A 24793-nucleotide genomic window follows, 5' to 3' on the forward strand; every position below is an offset into this window, starting at 1 on the left:
TGCTTGCCTGAATACGTTTATTCAGAAAGAAAGAATTTATAACAGGATTAAATCACCTCTGCAGCAGAATGCAAAAATTTCTCCAACAGTGTTTTCCTTCACATTCCTGGAATAGAACACCCAATAAATATTTACCCCTTTTATAATAATAACACTCTGTATTAAATCATAACCCTTCCCCACTGCAGTTAGATCGTTTTTTATAATACAGGTTATGAGCAACCCCAGCAGGCAAAAATGCTGCAAGGGGCTGTATTTTTTCTTCAAGGAATATACAAAATGTTACACAAATACACTATGTACAAACTCGTGCAAACAGGAGCTCACAGGCCCACCTTGCTAGTGCCCTGCCTGATGCTTCCAGCAGTGCACTCTGCCCACAACACTGACAGTCAGTATCAGGGCTGTTCAAATGAAAGGCCTTAAAAACCGTTTCTATCCTCCCCCGATAGGCTAACATTCAGCTGTTCAAATTTCAGAGGAGTGCATTGATTTTATTCCACAGAACCTCTTTCCCCACTAAAATAAACGTTTAAATTCATTTTAAAAAATCCCAATCATGTGCTTTTCGCTGTGGAACAACTGTTCCCTAAAAAAAAAAAAAGAAAGGCTTGATCAAAATAAAACAGAACTGATTATAGAAAGGACCTGCAGAATTTTAACTAAGAAAGTCATAAACCAGCATAGTCTCTGTTTGCCACAGCCTCGCTAGCACAAACAGAACGGTACTAATGGGAGTCAAGCATGTGCATGTGCTTTTAAGTCATCAACCTGGAATTTGTCTTGCATTGCACAACTTTATGTAAATTAGGTCTCCTTAAAATACACATACACACTCTCCAGAGCGTTCTCCTCCTGCCACTGGGATTGCTGAGCCCACAGACAGCAGGCAACAAGTTCTAGATTTTAAACCCATATGTACTTATCAGACACTGGTGTTATTCCTAGCAGATGAAGATGGTAACCCATGGTGGTTGAGCCCTGGACACACCATCTTTAGAGTGTCTTTCAGTGAGTTGCTCCATTCATCACAATCCCTTTTCTTTGCTTCTAGATCAGGGAACTGATTCTTTCAGCACAAACATTCAACTCAAATGTTTATCACCTTGTTTTCGCCTCAATCAGTTCTGCAACTTTGAAGTGTTTCCAGGTGAAGAGCTCCATCTCTTGCATGTGTGTCTGGAATTACCAGGAGCAGACTAAGGTCAGCCCAGGAGGTCCCTAATGCACTCAGCTAGTGGAAGCCTTGTCCATGTGGAGATGTAGGGAGAAAAAAGAATCCAAGAGATGGGGAACTGGAATCCCAGAGTCCAGAAATTCAAAACAAAGCACGTTTATTAAGTGATTTGCTTTTACTTATTTCTCCCTTTTTTTAAATAAATAAAACTTTCAGACAAACAAGGTGAAACATCATCCTTCAAAGTGCAGTTACATTTCCACCCAACCCTCAACCAACCACATAAAGCTTATGCCAAGTAACAAAGCATCTGCCCCAAGAGGACTCAGAAGGCAACCGCTGGCCACTTCCCTCCTATCTAATGGGAATAAAAGTTTTTGTAGTGCTGCCTAGTCAGGCAAGAAGCCTGTGTCTTTTGGCTGTTTGGGACGAACAAGACTGGTTTCAGATACAGTGCAGGAGACAGGCTGTAGAGAAAAATGGGAGGTTTAAGATACATGGTGGGAAACACACAAATAATCACTCAGAATCCAAAGAGTTTGTTGCCAGAAAGTTACTTTAGGAGCCTTTTGGAAGGAGATGGGCAGATAGCAATCCTGGCTGGTGCAACAGTCACAAGCCAATCACTGCTGAGAAGCTGGCTGCCAGCAGCAGAGTCCTGCCAGAGAGCTAGGAAAGAAGTGTTCAAGTTACTCTGTCAGAGGGCATGAAGAAGTCCCGCCACTTTCATGTGGGCCAGCAGAGGCAGCACTACCGACTGCCTCACATGATTATTTCAAGTCAGAGTCTGTCCTCAGAGTGCACCAAGTAACAGGAGGAGAGAGAAAAGGTAGAGATGAGGAGGTCTGGTGCTTGAGTTCTGTCTGATGCAATCCCTCTTTCCCCACGAAGAGGAAATCTGTCCAGACTGTCTGGACAGAGATACAGGGTGAGTTTAAGCAGTTTGGGTACTTAACAGGCTCACAGAAAATTGCCGCAAGCCAGGTTTCTCATGCCATTTAAATCACCATGATCTTGACCTCATCGTTCTCATCGGCACGATAGAAGAAAGGAATGCAGGGGTTTTCCAACAGGGACCCCACCCTCTCCTGAGGGTTCTGGATTTCTCTCAGAAGTTGCATGATTTGCTTAGCAGTGGGATCCTCTGGACTGGGCTGGGGGCCTTTGCTATGACTAGATACGTGGGATTCAAGAACTGCAGCCTCCTGTTCTGGCTCATCTGCTAAACTCACCTCTCGCAGTCCTGTGAAGAACAAAGACAGGGCAGGTTACTATTCCCATCCCAATGCCGAGCAGTCTGGTTCTGTTAGCCAGCAGGAGTTGCTGCTAGCACTTTGCTGCACAGGGTATTGCTCACCTTCTCCATCGGTAGCATTCAGTTCAATGCGCCTCTCAACTGCAATGGCATTTCCACTTTCTTGACTTGCTAGCAGGTCTGGGTTCTGAGCAGCTGCCAAATACTTGCTGTACCATTCATTCCTCTCCCCAACCAGACGCATCACCAACTCCTGGAGCTCCAATAACTTCATCTGTAGCAAGTTAGCAAATAAAACAAAACCCATGAAACATACATGTCCTCCCTGTGGCCACACATAGTACGCATGCCTTGCTCTACCACACTGGCCCCCCTCGCCCAGACAGTCGGCCAGTATTTCCAGGTCAACCGCACCCAGTCGCAGGCACACTAGACCACACCCTGAGTGGCAGGTGCCAAGTCTGCAGAGGACAGTTTCCCCATCAGAATTCCAAGTTGCTTCTTACAATTGGTAGATTTGCACCTGACTGGACAGGTCACTCTTCCTGACAGACACCCAGAGTCCTGGTTTCAGGCATTTTGGGAATGAGTTTGCTGTACCGTACATCACAAAACCAGCAGTGAATCTGGCACAAGGAGACTATCTTCTTGGGAGAGACCAACAGCTGAACAGCAGCTAGTGCTACCGGTCTGAATTCAGAAAACTGGCAGAGTTTTATGGAAAAGTTTGTATTGTATATGTCCTTTTGATGCCTGCCCCTCATCTGCTGAGATCAGCTTTCGCACTTGCACATTCCCCTTGTGCTTCCTGGCCTCTTATCCAGGGTGCGAGTACTATTGCGATAGGACGGATTCCTTACCTTCATCTCTTCCTTATCCTGGGCCAGCCGGCTAATATACTCCTCTTTCTCCCGATGCCGCTGTTTTAGGATAGCCCTCTGACTCTGGTACAATGCAATATACTCCCCTGGAACACAGCAGAAAAGCATAAGGCAGAGACAATGCACCAAGGGGTTACAATATTATAAAGGTCTCTCTGCTTGAACTTTACATCAGTGGGTAAATGAACTATGGGGCTTCAGAATCCAGTTGACAGCCAATCTGGACACCAGACTGGAAGTCTCTTACCCAGCAGGGTAATTTTAGGGCACCTGGAGGCCTGGCAGTAGAAATCCGGTTGGTGGCTGAATGGTCAGGCTCCATTAGCAGTTAGAGAGGCACCTGCAGTTTCAGCTCACTGAGAAATAACACCCTGGGCACTCTGAAGAGGTGGTCTAGCTTGCTCTCATGCTGGTTAATCTTACCAATTGTGTCTGTTTCACCAGACAGCTGTATGCAGCGATGCTCCAGCTCCTCCACTCGGTCCTTCAGGTCAGCCTTCTCGTGCATCAGGTCTGTGAAGCGGGACTGAACACATAACCAGCATCAGCCTTCTGAACAACTACACTTGTACAGAGAACACATGAGAGTCAACAATCCCCCGACTGAGCACCTTTCAGGTCAGCGTGAGCTTAGGAAACAATACTGTTCTTTCCTCCCAACTTGTCTCCTGTGGGAGAGCCTGGCTGATTTGCTGGATAAAGGAGGAGGAAACACAGCTAGAGAGAGTGACACCACAGGGATAAGGAATCCTTTAAACTTCTCCCCACCATAACAGCACAGCTTCCCAGGCAGTGAAGGCTTCAAGATTGCTACGCCTCTAGCAGCAGTTTCTCACTCACCTGCACTGGGGAGACTGATAGTGGTGGGGCACGCTCAATATGGCTTCAGAAAAAGATCAAGGACTAATGCCAGCTCCCTACACCATTCCCTTTGAGTTTAAACGATTGCAGGCCATGCTGAGCATCCCAAAGGCTAGATGCAGAAGTGATAAGCCGTTCACAGGAAACCCAGGAAAGGAGGCAGTTGTGTCATAGAAACCAGACTTGCAATTTATTCCCTCACAACATAGTATTGGTCTGCTATACAGTGGGGCCTGATGCCGGGCTCCAGAGCCCAGCTGGGGGTTCAGTTACTCACCTGTAGTTTCTCCATGGCAGTTTTTAAAGCCTCATGAACCTCCACTGGGACAGTGTCTGTAGTGTAACCTGGAAAGGACACGTAGATTCAGTGTGTACAGTTTGCGGAAGAGCAATAAAATTGAAAGTCTGATTGATACTGGGAGAGCCACTCCATGTGGCTCTTTCTGGTGCACTCCCCCTCCCACACAAACAGCGCAGAGCTTTACCTCCACCTGATGTGACATTATGTTGCTGCTCCTGCCTCAGAGCTGCAATTTGCTGCAGGAGACCTCTACATTGTCGTTTCTGCTCCGCCAGCTGCTGTCTCATCTCCTCTCGCTCCTTCTCCACTTGGGACATGGCAGATGTCAAGAAAGTGACCTAAAAGGCAATTTCAGATGAAAAGTGCTTTTCATCTATGGAGCTCTACTACCCAATCAACTCCCAGTATCCCTGTGAGGTACGTAAGGATTATCCCTATTTTACAGATGGGGAAAACCTGCCTACAGTGAGTCAGCATTCTAGCTGGGATCAGAATTTGAGGGGACTTATTCCTAGTCCTCTGCATTAGACCTGGCCCAGGGCCCTGTGTAGTTCACAATTCTGCAGCTGCAGCGCTTACTGTGGAATCAACTGCTTACTGCAGAACAGGGCTCCAAAACCTCCGCTTTCATTTTAAAGAGCTGTGAAGATAAAATCTGAAAAATGTAAGGAGAGTAAATTGAAGCAGCAAATAGCCCTAGAGGCATGAACTGTCCAATTCCCCTCAGTGGGGGAAATCTGACCCCCAAGAGGACATGTGTACACTTGGTAAATAAGTACCTATTTTCACTAATGATCATTCTAGCAAAAATAGCCAGCAGATGCACCAATGCCAATCCCAACCTGCCTCCCAAGCTAAGGAATATAGGATCAAAATAAGACAGGAGCTACTGAGCTGATTGGGTTATTTTCATATATTACTTTTTACCCTCCCTTTTTCATTTAATGGAAGCTGCCAATAGATTCCAGTCTGCCACACCACAGTGCTGCAGAATCCTGGGTGCCTGCTGCAGTGCACATGGGGCTTTGACTCTGCCTCTTACTCTATGTGCCTGCGTGCGTGCTCATTGCATGGCAGATGACAATCGTATGCACAGTCTCCCTGCTAGGGGAGTGTGACCTGCCCACTTTACAGGTACTTATGCATAACTGGAAGAAAGAAGCTTTGCTGCATACTATGGACTCACCATTTCTTCACGGCTTTCAAAATCCTCTGGGATCACGAGTGAAGATGTCACAGTTTCTTCTATCATCTTTTCAGTCTCCACGCCATCTCCTATGAGATGCAGGAAATATACAAAGGAGCTGTAACACTAGATGGTCTAGCCCAGCCCAAGCTTCCACCTAAAGATAAGGCTGCTGTTACCTTCCACTCGGTGCAACACTCTATCGTCCACCTCTGCTGCTAACTGACTGATCTGGGCCTGCAGCTCTCTGTTTTCTTTGGCTACAGCTGCCAGGCTTTCCTGTAAGAGAAGCAGGAAATCACTGGAGGGGCTGGATGGCCCACACACACTTGAGACCTGCACCAGCTAAACTAGATTCCCAATATTTTCACCAGCAACAGAAAAACAGTATGTTTTGACCACAAGCCATTATCCTGTCTGTAATGCAGGAAGCCCCGGCACCCACACAGGGTAATGCAGAAAGTACAACATATAGATAGAGTCCTGCCTACCATCCTTCAACACCTGCCTACCCCATTACCTTGGTCTGCTGCAGCTCCTTCAGGTGCAACTCCGCTGTCACTTTGCCTTGCACTTCTTCATGCTGCAGACGGTCCATGAGCTGTGTCTGAAGCAAGTACTGTTTATGCAGCTCCTCCTTCTCGTTGGCCAGATGCTGGTATGCCACAGTATACTGTTGCAAGTGGCCATAGTATTGATCCCGCTGCTCCTGCAGGCCCTGAGCCTCCTGCGTTTTCAGTTCCACCTGACAAACAGAGTAAGATCAACTCATCACTGAAAGCTCCAGCTCTACACACACAACTGAAGACTATCCCTAAGGTGGTACACGTTCCCCTGCATATCCTCATCTTCACAGGGCATAAATCACACAGCACCACCCTCCTTTTCAGCATGGGAAACAAGGCAGCTTCTGATTCTCCTGTAGACTGTGGCAGTTGGCACCAGATCTTTTCTTACTCCAGCTAGGAGACAATTGTCAGCATCACCCCTTGAATGAGCCAGAAGCGGGCGCTTCACCCTACCAAACTCTGACTGGCACAAAACACCAGACATCCACAGCAGGGTGCAGACAAGGTACATGGTGAAGACTGGCTCCCAGACTGGTGTGAAAATGAACAATTTCCATCTTTACATCAAAGCCTATCCTATTTCAGAACCTGGTACGTTATCACCCTGCTGCTGTACCGCAGTGCATTACCGTCTCTGTGAGCTCAGCCAGCTTCTCCTGTAGCTGCCCAATCTTCTTGGCCAATTCCTTCTTCACATGCAGCTCCGACTGCAGGGCGCTTGTCACCTCCATGTTCTCATTTGTCTGAAATGATGCAGAGCCACCAGATCAGAAAACTACCCTAAATCAAGTACCATAAATGTACACAGCACTTTACAAACCAAGTCAACAGGCCGTACTCAGTGCTAGCATAACATGGTGCAATTCCTCTTGAAATGGATGGGTATTGCAATCCTGGCGTGTAAGTAGCTGTATTTGGCCCAAAGTCCCTGCCCTGAACAGTCATTCTAATTCAGACAGAGGAACACGAAACAGGGATAAGAGCTTGAGCAAGACAGCAAGGGGACAATAGCATGGGCATCAAAACAGGGAAGGTGCCATAAGAGAAAAGGGTTTTGGCACACAGCACAGCCTCTCACTCGCCAAGCACAGGGGTGGCATAAAAAAAAGAGGCAGGGTGAAGAGAGTGAGGAGACAAAAGGAGGAGTTCAGAGAGAACTGAAGAGAGCAGGTAGCTAGAGGGAGAATGCAAGGACAGGAGGGCAAAAAGACATAGGGAGCAAGACTGCACAGAGCCCTGAAGAGGATGCTCGGGAGCGTTATGCTGCAATGACAGGCACGAAGTCGGCAACAGGATTCAGGGGCAGGAGGAGTAATACTGACAGCAGTGGAAGAGGCGAAAGAAGTTGGGAAGAACCTCCTCATGGGTGTCAGGCATGCAAATATGGGGACAGACAACAGGGTCCTCAAAGAGCCAGGAGAAATGCCCAAGGTAGAGAAAAGCAGTCAAGCTGAGGGTGGAGGGCACAAGGGAAGGAAAGACGAAAACCCTGTTGAGACAAGCAGAGATGTTGGGTGATGCCACAGAAGTTCACTAGGGAGTTGGAGAGATTGCACAGTTCCATCACACCAAGGTCTAAAGCTAGAGCTGTAACAACCAAAGCACCAGCGGGCAAGGTAAGGACAATGCTTCTGCCCAGAGGTTAGCGTCGCTGTTCGTGCTGCACTATAATTGTACCCTGTAGTTCAAAGGGCTGCATGTCTGGGAGAGACATACCAGTTTGACAAAGCCGTTCTGCAGCTCAGCCAGCTGCTCCTTCAGCTCCCGGTTTTGGCTGAGAGCTCGGCTGATGGTGGCTTTGTCGCTCTGCATGTTTTCCAGGATCTGCTGTCTGTCCACAGACTCCTCGCTATAGCGCTGCACAGTCTTCTCGAGCTCCTGCAGCCGCTCCTCCTGCTCCTGGTTGAGGTGGCTCAGCTGCTCATTATCCCGCACCTGGACCTGGTACTGTCCATGAAGTTCCTCCTTCTCTTGTTGCAGCCGCTGGACCTCTTCCTGCAGGCTCAGCTCAGCTTCCGTGGGCCCTTCTGGCAGGGCAGGCTCACTGTCATTAGGCTTAGCTGCTGAGGAAATGGAGTTACAATCATCTGGGTTGGAGGGCTGCACCATTCACAATAGGTTAGAGGTACAGAACCCTTTTAATGTGAATAGGCCTTTCCTCAGCCAACACAACAATCAACCCCTCTATCTAAGGTTGTGTCACTGACAGCACTATCCAACCCTCCCTCTGGGACCAGATGGTTCCTAGGAAGAGAAAAACGAGAGGATAAAGACTACAGCTTGCTGCTATGTGCTATTAGCTCCCTCAGTTCCCCACTAAGAAGCTTTTCTCCACCCAGCTGGGTGTTAGGACAGCACAGATGAACCAAAGTTCTCTTTCCTCTTCACTGGACCATAGGAGCTGGAGGTTTGGTCAGGTGGATAAGAACAGGCAGACATGGCTGGATGATGGTTTGAAAGGTCTTTTTTGACAGGCACTAGGCCGGTAAGTTTCTCACTAATCCTTCCTAGCTGTCCTTATGGTTTGGGGATATCACACCTACTGCCCCTTCTCTGTACTGAAGTTCTACATAATGGGCATGCGAAGCCTTGCTTTAGCCTGCTGGCGCTCCACAATGCTAAGCTCTGATTGAGCCTACCTGATCTGCTTAGCATCTCAGTAACACTGGCTTCCAGCTCCTGAATCTGGGTCACATTCTTCTCCTTTTCCTCCATCAGCGTATGGACCTGTATGGTCCCAGAAAGGGAGAAGTCAAACCAGTGGAGTCAGCCTCCCCCACCTCAGTAACAATAATGCTTCCACATACACCAGAGAAGATGCCGCCGGTTTTACCTGCTCAGAGAGCTGCTGTACCCGCTGCTGCCAGATACTGCCCTCCTCCTTCAGCTTCTCTACATACTGATCCCTTTCAACCTGGAGCTGGCGAAGCGACTCTGACAGCTGCTCAGGACGACAGAGGAAACTGGAGCATTACTGTTCAAAGAGTACAGCTGGAGGAGACTAGTATTAGTGCAGTCTCGCACTCTTTTGCCCAGCCAGACAAGTTTCCCTACAAAGGTTGCAATATGGATCCTCAACATATTCCATATGCTCTCTTACCTGAGTAATCTGTGTTTCCAGGTTTGCCCGCTCTTCCAATGCCATCTGCAACTGCTGGTTTGCATCCAGAATTCCTGACTGACTTGAAAACTGCCAGGAAAATCAAAGAAGTTATGGCAAATGCCTGCATGCCGTGTTTTCTTCTATACCTCTTCCCTTTGATTGCAACCTGTGACATGATCCATGTGGTAATTTCTATGGTTCTGTAAATTCCTCTTTGTTCTAGTTCAACACAAGTTTATATTAAAAAAGTATGGGTTGAGCTGAGTGGCTGTTTAGAAACAGGCTGACATGGGGGTTCTGCCCTATGCAACAGATCTATCTACTGTATGAAGGAGATAGCAGCAGCTAGTATCTTGCTGGGACAGCTCCTCTGTCCCACATCTCTGAAAGATATACATCAGTCAAACAATCCAATCCAACAATAACCGGATGACGTTCTCTGGCCTATGTTACACTGGATGTCAGACTATATGATGGAATGGCCCCTTCTGGCCTTAAAAAACAAACAAACAGAGACACTAGTCCAGTCCTTGGGATGTCATGGTGTCTATGGTCCACCACTCCAAACTCCTCAGAGAACAGGCTCCCATTCTCCATAAACCTTGATGAAGAACTCTTCATTCAGAAGTTGTCTCTGTGAAGCATTGTATGCTGTTTGGTAAAGGGCAGTGAGTAAAAGCCACCCAGTGGTCAATTCTCTCTTGACCTACAATCCCCTTTCCCACATTCAGAACAAGGCCTTATCCTTATATCCACCTCCCAATAACAGTGCAATCACCTGTTGAATCATCAGCTCAGCCATTTCCAGTTTCTTATGCAAATCCTCCAAATCCAGTTTCATGGCTGAGTTCTCAGAGACCAGGGAGTGAAGTCTCTCCGACAGTTCCGAGTTCTGCTGCTTGAGTTCCTCGCTGCCTTTGCTGAGAGACAGAAATAAATTAGCAATAATCCTTACTTTTGCCACTGGTTCTTTGTTACTCATGAGGTAAATTTACAATCTGGTCCTTTCCAGTGGCTGGAAGGAGGACAGGCTGTGCACTGGAAGAGGCCCCTTGTATTCGAGGCATGAGAGGGCAGCTCTCACAGGGTTCAACATTACTGGACCTGCAGTAACATACAGCGTAGAACTGACCTTTGTTTGTACAGATCCAGTTTCAGGCTGTCTCGCTCCTTCACTACCTCTCTATTATGCTAGAGAAAAGAGGAAAACATACACAAATCAATCCCAGACTCTGACCAACAAGGAAAGCTTAAAATTAACTATTCTCAGCCTTCTACAGCTCAGCTAATGTGGAACTAAGAAGGTCAAGAACTTGAATTCACAGCACTGTTATGGCTGGAACCTCAGAATGGATTTGCCTGGAACCTCGGATCAGGCTACAGCCAGCCAGCATTGGAGCCAAGCCTATCTGCTCAGTCTTTTCAAATTGACACCGGTAACTAGCCATGAGGTTGTGTTGCAAAGGTCTGGATTAGCACCAATACTAAGGTGTCTCTTTGATGGAGAAACTCCTGGACAGAGGCCATGGCTGGGCTTTCATTGTTTGGATTTGGCAAGACAGATGAAGCGAGATGCCAGATCTGAAGACAGAAGCTTTGACCAAAGATTAATGGCTGCAAAAAGTGAAGGGTACAGAACTTTGTTTACAGGGCTTGTGTCTCCCTCTTCTCAAAGATGGGACCATTAAGCATGCAGCAGTTTAGTGAAAGATACACAGGAAAGAGCACAACTGTTAAAGTGTAAATGGGGGTAACTCCTACTTTCTCCAACTGTTTCTGCTGCGTAGAGATGGAGGACAGAGTGCGTTCCAGCTCAGATACCCTCTGGCGAGATGACTGCAACCGTGCAGCAAGGTCTTCAGCTTCTCCTGAACAAGTCAAAACAGATTCAGGTGGGGCTAGGCTGCAAACAATTTTACAGAACTGGCTGAACTACACTTTCTACTCAGCCCACAAATTCTTAAACTCTCCCCCACTTTAAGGAAGGTAGCATGGTGCAGTGGAGAGAGGTCTGGAAGTCAACAGAGCTGGGTTCTATTCTGGCTCTGCCACTGACTCCCGTGTGACCTTGGGCAAGTTAACCGCTCTGTGCCTCAGCTTCCTCATCTGTGAAATGGAGATGATACCCCCTTTGTCTGCAGATGAAAAAGCACCAGGTGCTTATTTATCACTTTTATAATACAGAAAATTGCTGGAGTTCAGCTGAGAATGAAAATTTATCTTACCGTGACAGCTGTGGTGTTCAGCTGAAAAGCAGCCAACAGGACAGTAAGAAAGTAACAGCCTGGATAATCACCAGTATCTAACAGTCATAACAGGGCTTTAGCAACATGCAAAAGAACCTTGATTCTTCTGGAATCAATGGTGTCTGATTTTGGGGATAGCTTGGATGACAGAAACAATACTTGTGCCAAGTATTTATCATTAAGAAGTCACTGAGTGTTATGGGCAGCCTGCCAGTGAATACAGTGCCCATGACTCAAGATCCTTGGTTTGTTCCAGCAACCTCAGTTGAATGCTCAAAGTCGATATACCTGATTTCTGCCGGGCAGCTTGTTGTGTATGTGCTAGTGCTGTCTGCAATTCAGATTTCTCAGAGACTAGGATTCCAATAGTCTGGATATGAACCTTTGGGAAAAGGAAACAACAGCTCAATGTGGGACACCAGTGCTTGGAACTACATCTCCACAGCAGTGACAAAAAGATAATTCACTAAAGGCAGGAAGATTAACATAAATCCATAGTACGAGTCTACAGTCTGGCTGACCAAATGCCTTTCCTGAATAGCTGGATGAATAGACGGATTTCAGAAGGTAAAACATCCCAGTGTTGGGAAGTCCAGAAAAAGCAAAGTGAAGACCAGATGATATGACTGAAATGGAAAAGTTCTCTCTTACCTGTAGCTGTTCCCTCAATGATCCTTGCTCCTTGGCAAACTTCTGTTCAAACCCCTTCTTTTCCTGTGTAAAGAAACCATGCACATTAAACACAATTTTATTTTTTTTTTTTAAATACAATTGTAATCTAGATTTCTTGTGGTAATAATAATATCCAATTGACACAAAGAATTTTAAAGACCTAATTTGCAGTTCACCATTTAAACTTTGTATTTATGTTTTGCACTTTGCTCAGCATGGGCAATAAAAATAGATTAGGCTCTTTTACTTTGAGGTTCTCACACAATAGCACAATGCTGCAGTGTTTGGACTGCAAATTACAGGGGAATGTTTAGATCTAAACATAACCACTTCCACTTAATTGCTTTGAAATTCAATAAAAATTCATTTTAACATAAGGTTTTGTTTAAAAAAAAAAAGAAAGGTCAAAGTACAAAAATCTCCATTTTGGGCCTAAACTACCTGACAATGTTTCTAAGTAACATTAATTAGTTATGAATGAAATGTGATCTTTTATTAATGTTATCTTGGAAAAGGAAAAATAAGGTGCAAGTTACAGACAGAGCATCAGTTACCAGTGGAGGTTGGTAACTTTTAATATAAAAAGACACTTATTCAAGGTAAGGGTTGTATCTCCTTTAAAATATGTTAGCAGGGGGTTAGATTAGAAGACCCTTGTGGTCCCTTCTAACCCTATGATTTTATGATGATAACAACAACAGTAAGGAGAAACTTTACAATATATTAAATGTTTTCATTTCAGGGTTTTTTAATCCAACACTCAGCACTTGTGACAGTGGATTGGAACAGACACGTTTCCTTTGGTTTTGCCAGTATGTCAGCTATGCCCGCTAATTATGTTTGTCTAAGGAAAGCTATATGGAAGCGTTCTAACGAGGAGTTTGTTTTTTTGTAGTATTTGATGATGTAGTACTTGATGTTTTTTAAACCAAACTAGGATGGATTTCCCAGCGCCCTCTATACATTATATAACGCTATCCTCACACGTTTTACCCAACTAAGGCTGGGTCACATATGTCTGTGCCACAGTACACCACAAATATCTGCTCCTCTTGGGGAGAAGAACATCTACTGATGTACCTATCCTAAGAGGAGGGCTTATGGGAGGCATTTTACCTTCTCCAGCTGATTCATAGCCTCTTGGTTTTGCTGTTTCTGCAGAAGGAGCAAAATTGATGCATCAGTACTAACAATCACTTTCTTTCTGACAAGATCAGTAAATCTGTCTTCAATCTTAACCAAAGACATGGGACACACATAGCTAGCTATTGCAAACAGGAGTTCTGTTAAATCTTTTAGGCATTTTCTACAAAGACAGGATGTTTCAACTATTAAAACAATAGATTCTAGGGTCATGGCATATGGCTCTTGAGAAGTGTATTAGCCAGCTCAGTGTATGTTCTTTAGTCTTCAACAGAACATCCCCGTTCCACAATAGAACTGCTGAGGTAAAAAAACCCAAAATGCTTATATTTGATCTCAACACCATCCCTGTTAAATTAACATCCTACATTTTAAGGTGTTTATTATTGTAGTACTTGATGTTATATCACATTAATGATACATCAGAATCCTATAAAGAGAACCACATTCTCTCCTCCCTTCCCTCAGATATGTTTTTAGACACTACACTGATGATATGTTAAAGCCCTGAGCCTGCAGAAAGAGACTTTTATACCATGTGGAGCCCCATTTAAGTCAGCATGGCTCTGTCAGTGCACAGGAATCACCTGTCCACGTGGATCAGATGGGAGGACTAAGGACAAAACGTGGAGAAAACGCTAGCATATACACAGTACTGTCCCAACATGTTCTAATCTCACTGGAGAGGTGGTTGGAGGTTTATGAGAAAAACAGTGCTAGGTTCTGGGGGGAGGGGGGTTGTGTGTGTGTGCATGGGATGGAGACAAAGTGAGCAGAGATTCTATACCACGCTATACTAGCAGCCACTGTGATATGTTGAGCAATGTTCCTATTTGCTATCAATAGCTAGCTACTGTCTTTTGCACAGGAGTTACAGACACCAACTTTGGCTAAACTGTTTATCTAATCCTACTCAAGACGCATTTTAGGAAGGTGATTGTGTGTGGAAGGATAATATATTGGAGACTTTGATCCTAACAGAACCAGTGGACAAGTGCAAATCCGGGAGTACAGCATAGGCCTTGTGTAATTCCAGGCAAGAGACCACTTCATATGCCTGTGTGGATGCAGGCAAACAGCGAGAGTCGCTGGTGGGCACTGCTCTGACAGCAGGTGAAACTGCCGCCCAGCCTCAATACAACAAGAGAAAAAGGGGAAAACAATGCAGCAAAACAAAAGGGGCCGTGGGATGCACTGGGGAGAGTCCTAAACTGCAGGGAGGACAGTAGGGGGAATGAAACAAGGAGAAAAGCATTTCAAATCAAGCAAGGTTCTTTTCAGACTGAAACCAATCTTTTGCAGTTGTGTTTCTTGCTGTGTTAAAGCAACAGGCTGAAAAGCAGCAGCAACATCCATGCAGGCTATAGGACAAAGTGGTTCATTCATAGTGCCACAGATGCAGAGATGAGCAGACATCAGTCCCTATGCTCACTCCTAGCCCCATTACTCCCACTCTGCAGACAAAGTTGGAACAGAAAGATCAACTGGAGAAAACACAGATTTTAATGTTGCTCCCACTGAACCTGCTCCTGCTCCCACTGATTCAGTGGATGCCGATCTGTCCCAGTATTAGTTGCTTTATCATGATGCTAATCACCCATGGCAAAGTACGGTTACCTAAAACCCCATGACTATATTTCATATGCCTCAGACAAGCCAATAAATTTAGGAATCATCTTTTAATTTGACTTTTTACCCTCTGAATGGGAATTTCCATAAAATCCACTTTGTTCTCCATACAATGCTGTGAGAACAGCTTCCCTCGTGGCACTGTAAAAGAACTCAACTCGCAGACACCCAGAGAGCATGGAGAAGCAGCAAGGACAATGTCAAACTGGTTGGCTGGATTGTTTCTTACCAATTCCTCTAGTTTTGTACTGAGCTGTTTGTTAGTTAGATTGCTGGAATCTAGGGCTACTGCCAGCTCCTGGTAACGTGTCTGATGGGCGCATGCAGACAGAAGGAGGAGAAGGAAGGGGGCAGAGGAGAAGGGGAAAAAAGGCAATAATTAGGACAGAAAATAAATCAGTATCACAATTTTGATCTAGTTTGAGTCCCCAAAAAACATTTCACTTTTAACAAGTACATGCTAGATGGCAAGATGTTGTATCCATTCCAATAAAGCCCTCACTCCCATTTAAAGACATTAACTGGGAGTAGTGGCTGCACTCAGGACGAGTCCTTAATAGCTCCAGCATCCAAAGGTGGAGCTGCCACCGATGCTTGGCTCCAAATGTTGGGCATAGCTTCGCTGTCAGGGTTATAAACCACACTGCTTTACTGAGCAGATTCAATACAACAATCACTCACGGTCCCATTGGAGGATCAGCAGTGATATTATCCAAGTGAAAGTTGGAATCAGAAACTGAGTTCTTACCTCCATCTCCTTCATATTTGTGGAAGAGACAGCACTTTCACCATTCACATAGGATGTGGACTACAAGAAAAAGTCAGAAAGAATAACTGAATTTAATATCCCAAGGGCACAAGCTCAATATAAAATAGGAGGGGGGTGTACAAACATACTCCCAACAGCACAATACTTATCTAGTGCCTTTCACTTTAAGTTTATCAAGGCACTATACAAAGGTAGGTACGTAATATGACCATACATACTGGTCTGGTCCCCTCTGTCCACAGCATCTACAGAACTGGTCTTAGGTGAACTATACAGACCATGTATCACAGATTTACTGCCACTGAATTGAGAGACCATGTTTCCATGAATACATGCTGTCCTCCAATTCCCACTCTGGTTTTCTTCCCGCTGACCGAGTTTCACATTCCTAAAACAATGGTTTCTGCTTTTCAGTGTTCAAATGTCTTATTGTTTAGTGGGCTGGCTGCAAAGAACTCTGGGATTAAAGAGAATATTACTGTGCTGGCTACTTAACTCCTTCCCCTCCCCCAGCTTGAGTTTTAAAAAAAAGGAACAGGACAAACGGAATGAAATGGTACCTGTGACACCAAGCCATTGAGCTGCTCAGACAACTGGCGGAGACTCTCTGTCGATGAGAGAGACCTGAGAATGGAGAAAGACAATGCATTCCTTTAAGAGTGGGTCCATTCATGGAACTGCCCAGGCCTGGACAGCATGGAGGGTAATTTCTACAAGCAAAGTCAACTTATTGGCCTCTTTAGGACCCTGTTACAAGCACTTTTTATTAAACAAAGACACTCACCTATTTTCATCCAAGGCATTTCTAGGATCATCAGCATCTTGTACCTGTGAGGTAAAACACAAGAATCACATGACTATACCAGAGGAAAAGAGAGAGAGACACACACACACAGACACACACGACTCAGGCACACTCAAACACACCCTAGGACTCTGATTACATAGCATTTGTCATTACCACAATCCGTCCAAAGGGGAACTTAACACTGAAAGCACAACCCAAGTCAGGCCTACATTGTGGATAATTTTTGCTAATTTTGGGACTCCTCATGTCACAAGTTGAAAGGACTTATGTAGTATTTACCAGATGAATATTACAGTAGGTCAGTCAAAGCCTTGAACAGTTTCTCAATATCACAAACTATTTGCCTTGTTGGAAAGTTTCAATTTAATTCTTAAACATTTTGTAAAGAAAGGAAGGTTGCTCCTGTTGGAGGAGACCCTTCTTTTCCTGAGGATGGTCCCTGGGGGAGAGGAAGGGAAATAAGCAACATAGGATGGATGGGCATGTAAATCCTAAAGCTCTTTACATGGTGTGAAACTCATTTTGCTCACAGCTCGACCAAGACTGAGTGGAGAGGAGAGAATTTTACACTTGTTTGGAAAACATGTGCTAGTCAAACATTTCAGCTTAGCATAAGACGGGCATCATTAGTGCACTGGTGGTATTCAGGATGCAAATGCTCACAAACCTGTGACAGCGGTATGCTACCAGGACCAGGCATAACAGAGCCACAGCTAGGTAGACTGTTGCTGTTAGATGACACGGGGACATCAGCAGCAAGCTGTTCAGCATTATGAGCGGCAACATCACTGTCAAAGTATGCCTGTCACAAAATATAGCACAAGGATTACAATCTACATGCAGGAGGAAGGGACACACAAACATGTGAATACAATACCCATGTGATCTCCATGCACAAAACATGCCAAGTGAACACTGTGGTCAACTACAGACGTGTTTTGGCAAAAAAATGTGTTCTCCCCAGAGCAAACCAGGTCAATCCATCAACCTGTTTTTCTTCACTGAATAATAAACACTGTCACCTATTGTCCCAGTCTCCAGCCTGGATGTGGGGACCTTATCCAGAATTAGTGTCTGGCAATCCAGCTCACTTCTTTAATAAGGGGCAGTCATTTTGCCAGACTGTAAACCCGCATGTGGAAATGTCAGAGCTGCTATGTTTACTGCAAGGGAACTATAGTAGATTGAACAAGGGCAATGCCAGATCTATTGTCTCTGCTTTGCAAAGCACCAATTCAGACTGTCTCTGGAGAGAACACTGGTCAATGAGTACAAATGGAGATGGAACAGCATGGGTTAGTGACCACTCAAGAACTGGGTTAGTTTGACTCAAGTGTTACTCCCCCACATCCTTTCCTGAAATTTGTGGAATGCTATCAACTGAAGAGTTTGACACTAAGGGTATAGCGACACTACAAGGTGACTATAATGGCACAGCTGCAGCTATGCTGCCGTAGCACACCAGTGTAGACACTTACTACAGTGACAGAAGCGGGTTTTCCATTGCTATAGTAAATCCACCCACTCAAGAGGCAGTAGCTAGGTTGATGGAAGAAAGTGTCCATTGACTTAGTGGTGTCTACACCAGGGCTTAGGTCAGCTTAACTACATCTCTGAGGGGTTAGAATTTTTCACACCGCTGAGCAATGCGGTTAGGTTGATCTAAGTTTTAGGTGTAGACCAGGCCTAAGACAGAGGGCATTATAAATCAAGCCCTGGTGTAAGCAAATGCAACTCCTGTAGGAATCCAGAGAAGTGACACCTTCATATGCTAGAGCGGAGTTTGCTTTAAGTGGGGAAGAGGGTCAAGAAATGCATCTTTTTATCTCTGTACAGAAATAAGTTTGGTATTTGTGGGAGAAGCATAATCTAACACCAACTACCCCTACTAAACCACAGAGCAACTGAAGAATCCCTCATATATCTATCTTCAACCCTGCAGAACAAGTAGTCCTGGAGAGCCACAAAGTCTCAGTGCAACGTTCCGGCATTCTGTTGCAATGTGTGTCATTACATTGCCAAACTGCAATCAATCATCATGTACAGAGGCTACAAAGCAAATGTCAGTCCAACGTCAAGACAAGCCTCACAAGCGTTCTGGGGCTCTCTGCAACTCCATTGGATAGTTTCCTCTCTTATTCCAGCACCTCCCTCCTGACTGCTCAGACAGAAGATGAAACATTTCTCTCTCCTCTTCCCCCTTCATGACTGCTTGGAGGTGCAGAGAGGGATTTTGCTGCCTCCTGTTTCCTCCTTGATCAGAACTACTCCCAAATACTACAAACACCAAGGTATAGGACATGGACTTGATGACACTAACAAGATCACTGAGCTAGATGGATGGGGAAAGCCAATGCCAATTTTTTAAAGTCTTTTTAGCAGGACTGATTCATGCTGTCGGAGTTCAATATACTTAATATTCCTAACAACACTTAACGTATCCCTCCCACCTCCCCAGTGCTTCCAATCTCAGGTTATTTTGCCCTGATATTGGTTTAGGAAATGACCAACACAGACTACAAAGTGGACAGAAGGAATCCCTTTCCACCCCAATGCAGTATTTGATTTTAATTGTGGTTTTTAGTTTTTCAGGGTAGGACCTTGTCTTTTTACATATCTAGGGCACCATGCTCAAAGATGTAATCCATATAAGGTAACAGGAATAGTGACAAAAGTCATTCTCAGAAAAGGAGCTTTGAGAAGAAAGCAGCATAAAGAGCTAATTTGCTGAGGGGCATGTTAAAAATACCAACCTGCTCATTCAAAAAATTAAACTTGTGAAATTCTAATAACTCTCAGTAAAAAGCTAGTAACTCCACCCAGCCTCATACACACTAGGATCCATTTGCTTTTTCTCCAGGGCTCCTGTTCTGTCAGCTTCTCTCCCTGCCACACAACCAGAAAGCTACAGTGGGTGAGGTGGGAGGGATTTGCCTGGCTGTGTTAAGACACCAATGACAGCATTAGCTCAGCTGCCAGCATTCAGCTTTTCTGCCTATTAGCATCAAGTGAGTGTTCAGAGCAGCATTTTCCTGACTCAGGAGTTCTCTCAGCAAGACAACTGGGAACAGAAATTCTCTCTTTCATTAGAGGCTACAGTTAAAGGCTAATTTTCAAGTTGCTCTTGAAGACCCTGGGCATAACAATCCACAGCCTCCAAGCTGAAAATCTAAATAGCTATGCAGACCAAAACATCTCCCTCCATGCAAAGGAAGGTAAGAGAAGCACTCAGGACATCAAGACAAATGAAAGAAAAAACAACGAGGAGTCCTTGTGGCATCTTAGAGACTAACAAATTTATTTGGGCCTTTTCCCTCTGTTGATATTCACCCCTTCTTGTCAACTGTTGGGAATGGGCCACATCCACCCTAACTGAACTGGCCTCATTAGCACTGACCCCCCCACTAGATAAGGCAACTCCCATCTTTTCATGTGCTATATATTTATACCTGCTTAATGTATTTTTCACTCCATGCATCTGATGAAGTGGGTTATAGCCCATGAAAGCTTATGCCCAAATAAATTTATTAGTCTCTAAGGTGCCACAAGGACTCCTCATTGTTTTTGTTGATACAGACTAACATGGCTACCCCTCTGAAACCTGTCACAAATGAAAGAGTAACTTCTCCGCTTTCACAACAGCACTAAAAGCCCAAGCATAGGTCTGGCCTTCATTTGAAGACAGAACACCATCAATGTAACAGACAACTAGTTGCTTTCTCGGATATGCACACCTATTAACCTTAACTTAAATTATACCCATGTTTAGTACATGGAAAATAGACCCCATACAAAAGGAAAACTCCAATCATAGTGTGCACAATCTGATGCTATCATGGCACATCCAATCCCACAGAGATGGACCTTGCATAAATTTTCCTGTCATTCTCATACTTTCCCATAAACATACAAACAGAGGTACAAGAGCTTTCTATGTACATTGTATATCTTTGAGGTCAGTTGCTTCATTATCATGCACAGAAAACTAGTGAAAAACTTATTTCATCTATCACAGCAGGCAGCTTTTATTGCACAGAAGCCATTTTAAGGCCCCCAGTAATTAACATGACTATTTCTATGGCTGGAACAAAAAACAAAACAAACAAGATACACCTATCATAATGGTTAATTTGGTGAGAAACTGAATTCAAAAGTTAGAGTGGAGCCCTTTGCAGACACAATGGCATAAAGTTAAAAGGCAAATGAGGTTCTATGTTGAGTTTTATTACAACTTTAACTTAAATTAAATGGAATTTTTGGTAATAAAATACACTGACAATGAAAGGCTGTTATAAGTTTGTTCTTGTACACCTGTCTCTTATTGCAAGTTGAAATCTTCCTTTTCCCTTCATTTTCAGGAGCAGAGGGAATACAAAGACGCTACAGCAGGGGTAGTAAATTATTTTTTGTCAACGTCCAAATTTCTTGCTAAAGGTATAGTCAAGGTCCAGACTCCAGAGAAACATTTTTCACACCACAAGAATAATGATAAGTAGTAGTAAATAAAAAGATTTTGCAGTCCCTTCAAAAGTGCCGGACAGCCCATGGTCCGCCTATTGACTTCCCCTCTGCTATAGCATGTAAACACTTGATATAAAATATGTCTGACTTCCTTGCCTAGATATATTTAAAGCCATGTTACTTGCCAGACTACATCACATGTGCAAGTTTCATCACCTGTCACAAAATGAGTTGGTTGGAATAACTACACAGCTTACTCAGGGCAACTGGTGGATTAAAGGTAAGCAAGAACATGCCCTTCAGAGATGTGGTACTTATAAATAAAACAATGACATGCAAACAAGAAGATTATGGGCTAAGAAACTAACAAACCCAGCTTGTATTCCAGTTTAAACAATGGTTTTATGCCCCCATGCTATATCTCCCTGGAAACACACTGAGTGGGAAAAGGAACAGTGGGATGTCTCTACAGCCAGTCTATTGCACACAACCTCACCCAAGATTCCTGACATAATCCCAAAGCAGCTGATCTTGCAGTCTTATCATAAGGGAAAGTCCTTGGCATGTCTCACTTCCCATTTTAAATATGACACAAATCCAAGGGAAACATAATAGAACAAAAAAGCACATTAAAAATAGCTCAATGTTAACGATAACAGCAACAAAACTCAAGCAACTGACAACAAATATGTCAGAATGAGGTTCCATCAAAAATCAAAGCCAGTTTAAATAGACTGAAGCATGCAGTATGGACAGAAAGCTAGTCAGGTGGATTCTGAACACTGCCTCACCTTCCTCTTGTCCAATGAGGGTATGGCTACCCCATTGGATCGATTAAGGTCTGACACCAGCACCTTCAGAATGTTCTGAATCTAAAGGAGGTGAAAGAAAAGGGGAAAGAGAAATGGCTCAGAAAAGGACAGAGTGAGAATACTGATCAAAGGATTGCTGTAGCCAAAGGAATTCATGTTAACTATCTCTTTACCAAAACAAGTCTCAAAACATCAACACTGGCCATTTCCAGTATATGCTCATAGGGCCACATATTGCTACACCATATTACCTGACCCCATCATGCAATATTTGGTAATTTTAGTTACTTTCTGTTCTGGTACTATCAGTATACGAAATGTACCCTCTCCTTCACGTACGACACTGTCAAAATTCTTCTTCAGATGGAGCAAAACTGGTTGGCAGCCAGGAAAAGGTGGCAGTTAATTTGGAATAAGAAAGAACAAGCTACTAACGTTCTCAGGAGACTTTCTGTCATCATTTGTTGGAGTCTCAGGTCTACTTCCATCTTTACTTTTTCGTTTCTTCTTGGCCGCTGCTGTTGCTCCAGGGCTGTTCTTCTGCTGATATTCCTTCAGCTGAGAAAAAGGAGCAAGAATCTGAAGCCCTAACACACAGATGCTTCTCACTGTGACAGATCAGTGATAAGTTATGTTTGCACTTACTGCATCAATAGAAGAGAACAAACCAACGGTGAACTCGGGCCATATTAGATCTTAACAAGCCCTCTTGTGTCTGTGTTTCTGAACATACACCACCGCTACCCCAATATAACGCGACCCGATATAACACGAATTTGGATATAACGCGGTACAGCAGCGCTCCGGGGGGGGGCCGGGGCTGCGCACTCCGGCGGATCAAAGCAAGTTCGATATAATGCGGTTTCACCTATAACGTGGTAAGATTTTTTGACTCCCGAGGACAGCATTATATCGAGGTAGAGGTGTGTGCTCTAAAACCAGATTCACCCTACAGGGCTTACAGTGAGGATTCACTGCTGTTAGAAGAAAACCTCTGAAATTTTATGCACACATGAGGCTCTTAAACAACCTCACCCAAGATTCCTGACATAATCCCAAAGCAGCTGATCTTGCAGTCTTATCATAAGGGAAACTCCTTGGCATTTCTAACTTCTCATTTTAAATATGGCCCCAAAGCATCTACAGCAATCACTGAATCCTCTACAGGAGTCAGCTCCCCACTGCTCTGGGCAGGCTGCGAATGAAGGGTCTGGGGGAACAATCCCCATGGCCAAGATCACACAAGGTCCCACCCTTCTCACACCATCACAGAAACCAACTCTCTACAGGCAGGTTAGTCTGGCCCACCCACCTACAGACTTGGGAGCACCTGGAAACTCCAAATGCAGCTGCAGTGACTCTGCCCGGGGGCACGGGCTGGGAGCTCGCGCTGGCTCACCTGCACGGGGAGGGGGGGACACAGACCTGGGCTGTCCCTATAGGGCGGGGTGGGGAATGTAGCTCCCTTACAAAGCTAAAGGGGGGCCGCCGCCGCCGCCGCCTCCTCCGGGGAGCCCTGGGGGCCCCTCCCGTACAGGCCTCTGGGTCCTCGCTTCCCTACGGCAGCGGCGGGGGAACGCGAGGAGGATCCCGACGGGGCTGGGGCCTGCTGTCCCTTACAGGCCTCGGGGGGCCGGCAGCGGCTAGGCCTCTCCCCCGACCGAGCGGGGGGCACAGGGTCGCTGGGGGCGGGGGAGACCGGGCCTCTCCCCCCGGCCGGCGGGGGAAGGGATCTGGGCCGCCTTCCCCGCTCAGCCCCGGGTTCAGGGGAGGCCCCGGCCCGGCTCCGGCTCCCCGGGCTCGTTACCTTCTTCTTAGCCGCGGCCAGTTTGATCTGCCTGCTGCCGTCCGCCATGTCCGAGCCGGGCCACGTCAGCCCGGCGGGGCTGGGGGGAGACTCCGCCCGCCCGGCCGGCCCCACACTCGGCGGAGGGGAGGAGAAAGAGGGAGAGGGAGGCTGCGCCCTGCTGCGCGTGCCCCGGTAGGGCGGGCGCGCTCCCAGCGGCGCGGCCCACGGCGGGCGCGTGCTCCCGCCTCCGAGCACTGTGAGGCGAGGAGGCGCGCTCCCGCCTCGGCCTTCCAGCCAAGAGCTGCCCCGCCCCTGCCTCGGCCTCCCCCCAGTGTTTCCTCCGACCTAGACCCCCCCCCCCGTCTACACTGCCTCAGCAGCCTCTCCAGTACCTGCCCCACCACCTCTCCAGCATTGACACAGCCCCCCTTCCTCTCCCATGGGTGCTGTCCCCTGCCCTAGCACCCAGCCTCCCCACACACCACTATCCCCTCACTGCCCCTCCAGCATTGCTACATCCCCCTTCCCTGGTGCTTCCCCCCGCCCCACTATCCCCCCCATGATGCTACCCTGCACCACTGGCACCCACCCTCACCCCCATGTCACCCCTATTATTCCCTCCGGAATTGCCAGCATGGTCGCTGATATGCACGTGTGACTGGAGCTTTGGGGTCCGTGTGGGCCGAAGGGCAGGGGTTTCTTCTCACACGTTCCCAGTGTGGTCTCTCAGCCTCAACTCCTGCTAACTAGTTTTCTGGGATTACAAATGGGCGAGAAGATGGTGGTGCGTTATCTCCTCCATGCACAGACTGCTCTCCAGATACCAGCCACCCACTCTTTCCTTGAACCTTTGATTAGAAACCTAGCCAAGCATCCCAGACTGTTTTCGGTAAGCCACCAAGATTTCATTTTTTTTCTCTTCAGGACCTCGTTTATACTAGAGAAGTTTGCAGTGGTTATCGCTGGTCCCTCTAGAAAGCCCGTAAAACATCTCGCTCAACACATAAATGCATTCCCAAAGGGGTGCAGGCGATCATGCCACTGTGTGGCTTAAATTTGCATCCAGCAGAGCTAATTACTGTGTCAATTGGCACTGTGTTAATAATGCCAGTATGGGCAGAGACTGCTAGT

General features: G+C 45.9%; 1 protein-coding gene across 5 annotated transcripts; it reads right to left on the reverse strand.

Annotated features, from left to right (window-relative positions):
- On the reverse strand, positions 1-23840 carry GOLGA2 (golgin A2). Of its 5 annotated transcripts, none has more exons than XM_054007220.1 (28): positions 23681-23840; positions 22309-22431; positions 21853-21933; positions 17268-17402; positions 16577-16620; positions 16353-16416; positions 15772-15831; positions 15253-15333; positions 13368-13406; positions 12231-12293; positions 11868-11961; positions 11095-11201; positions 10466-10524; positions 10112-10253; positions 9331-9420; positions 9064-9171; positions 8870-8957; positions 7947-8290; positions 6860-6973; positions 6182-6406; positions 5841-5940; positions 5662-5750; positions 4660-4813; positions 4452-4519; positions 3737-3839; positions 3293-3399; positions 2535-2706; positions 1-2420 (listed from the first exon to the last, which is right to left on the reverse strand). In XM_054007220.1, exons 1-28 carry the CDS (start codon positions 23726-23728, stop codon positions 2176-2178), a joined length of 3147 nt encoding a protein of 1048 aa, XP_053863195.1. In that variant the 5' UTR covers positions 23729-23840; the 3' UTR covers positions 1-2175. The 5 variants fall into 5 exon arrangements, with proteins under 5 accessions (XP_053863195.1, XP_053863192.1, XP_053863198.1 ...); XM_054007217.1 differs by having other exon boundaries at positions 7947-8293; XM_054007223.1 differs by lacking the exon at positions 15253-15333.
- Between the last annotated feature and the right edge of the window lie 953 nt (positions 23841-24793).

The sequence above is a fragment of the Malaclemys terrapin genome, chromosome 17 (genome assembly GCF_027887155.1).
Source record: "Malaclemys terrapin pileata isolate rMalTer1 chromosome 17, rMalTer1.hap1, whole genome shotgun sequence".
Classification (NCBI taxonomy): Eukaryota; Metazoa; Chordata; order Testudines; family Emydidae; genus Malaclemys; species Malaclemys terrapin.

Bases quoted from the DNA above. Each gene is read 5' to 3' on its own strand.
- GOLGA2 (XM_054007217.1), bottom strand. From the start codon at position 23,728: ATGGCGGACGGCAGCAGGCAGATCAAACTGGCCGCGGCTAAGAAGAAG. The intron at 11,202-11,867 runs GTATATCGACTT...TGACTTGTTCAG, and splicing joins AGCTGCCCGGCAGAAATCAG to GAGAAGCTGAAGACCTTGCT. The intron at 6,407-6,859 runs GTAATGCACTGC...TCTGTTTGTCAG, and splicing joins TGGCTGAGCTCACAGAGACG to GTGGAACTGAAAACGCAGGA.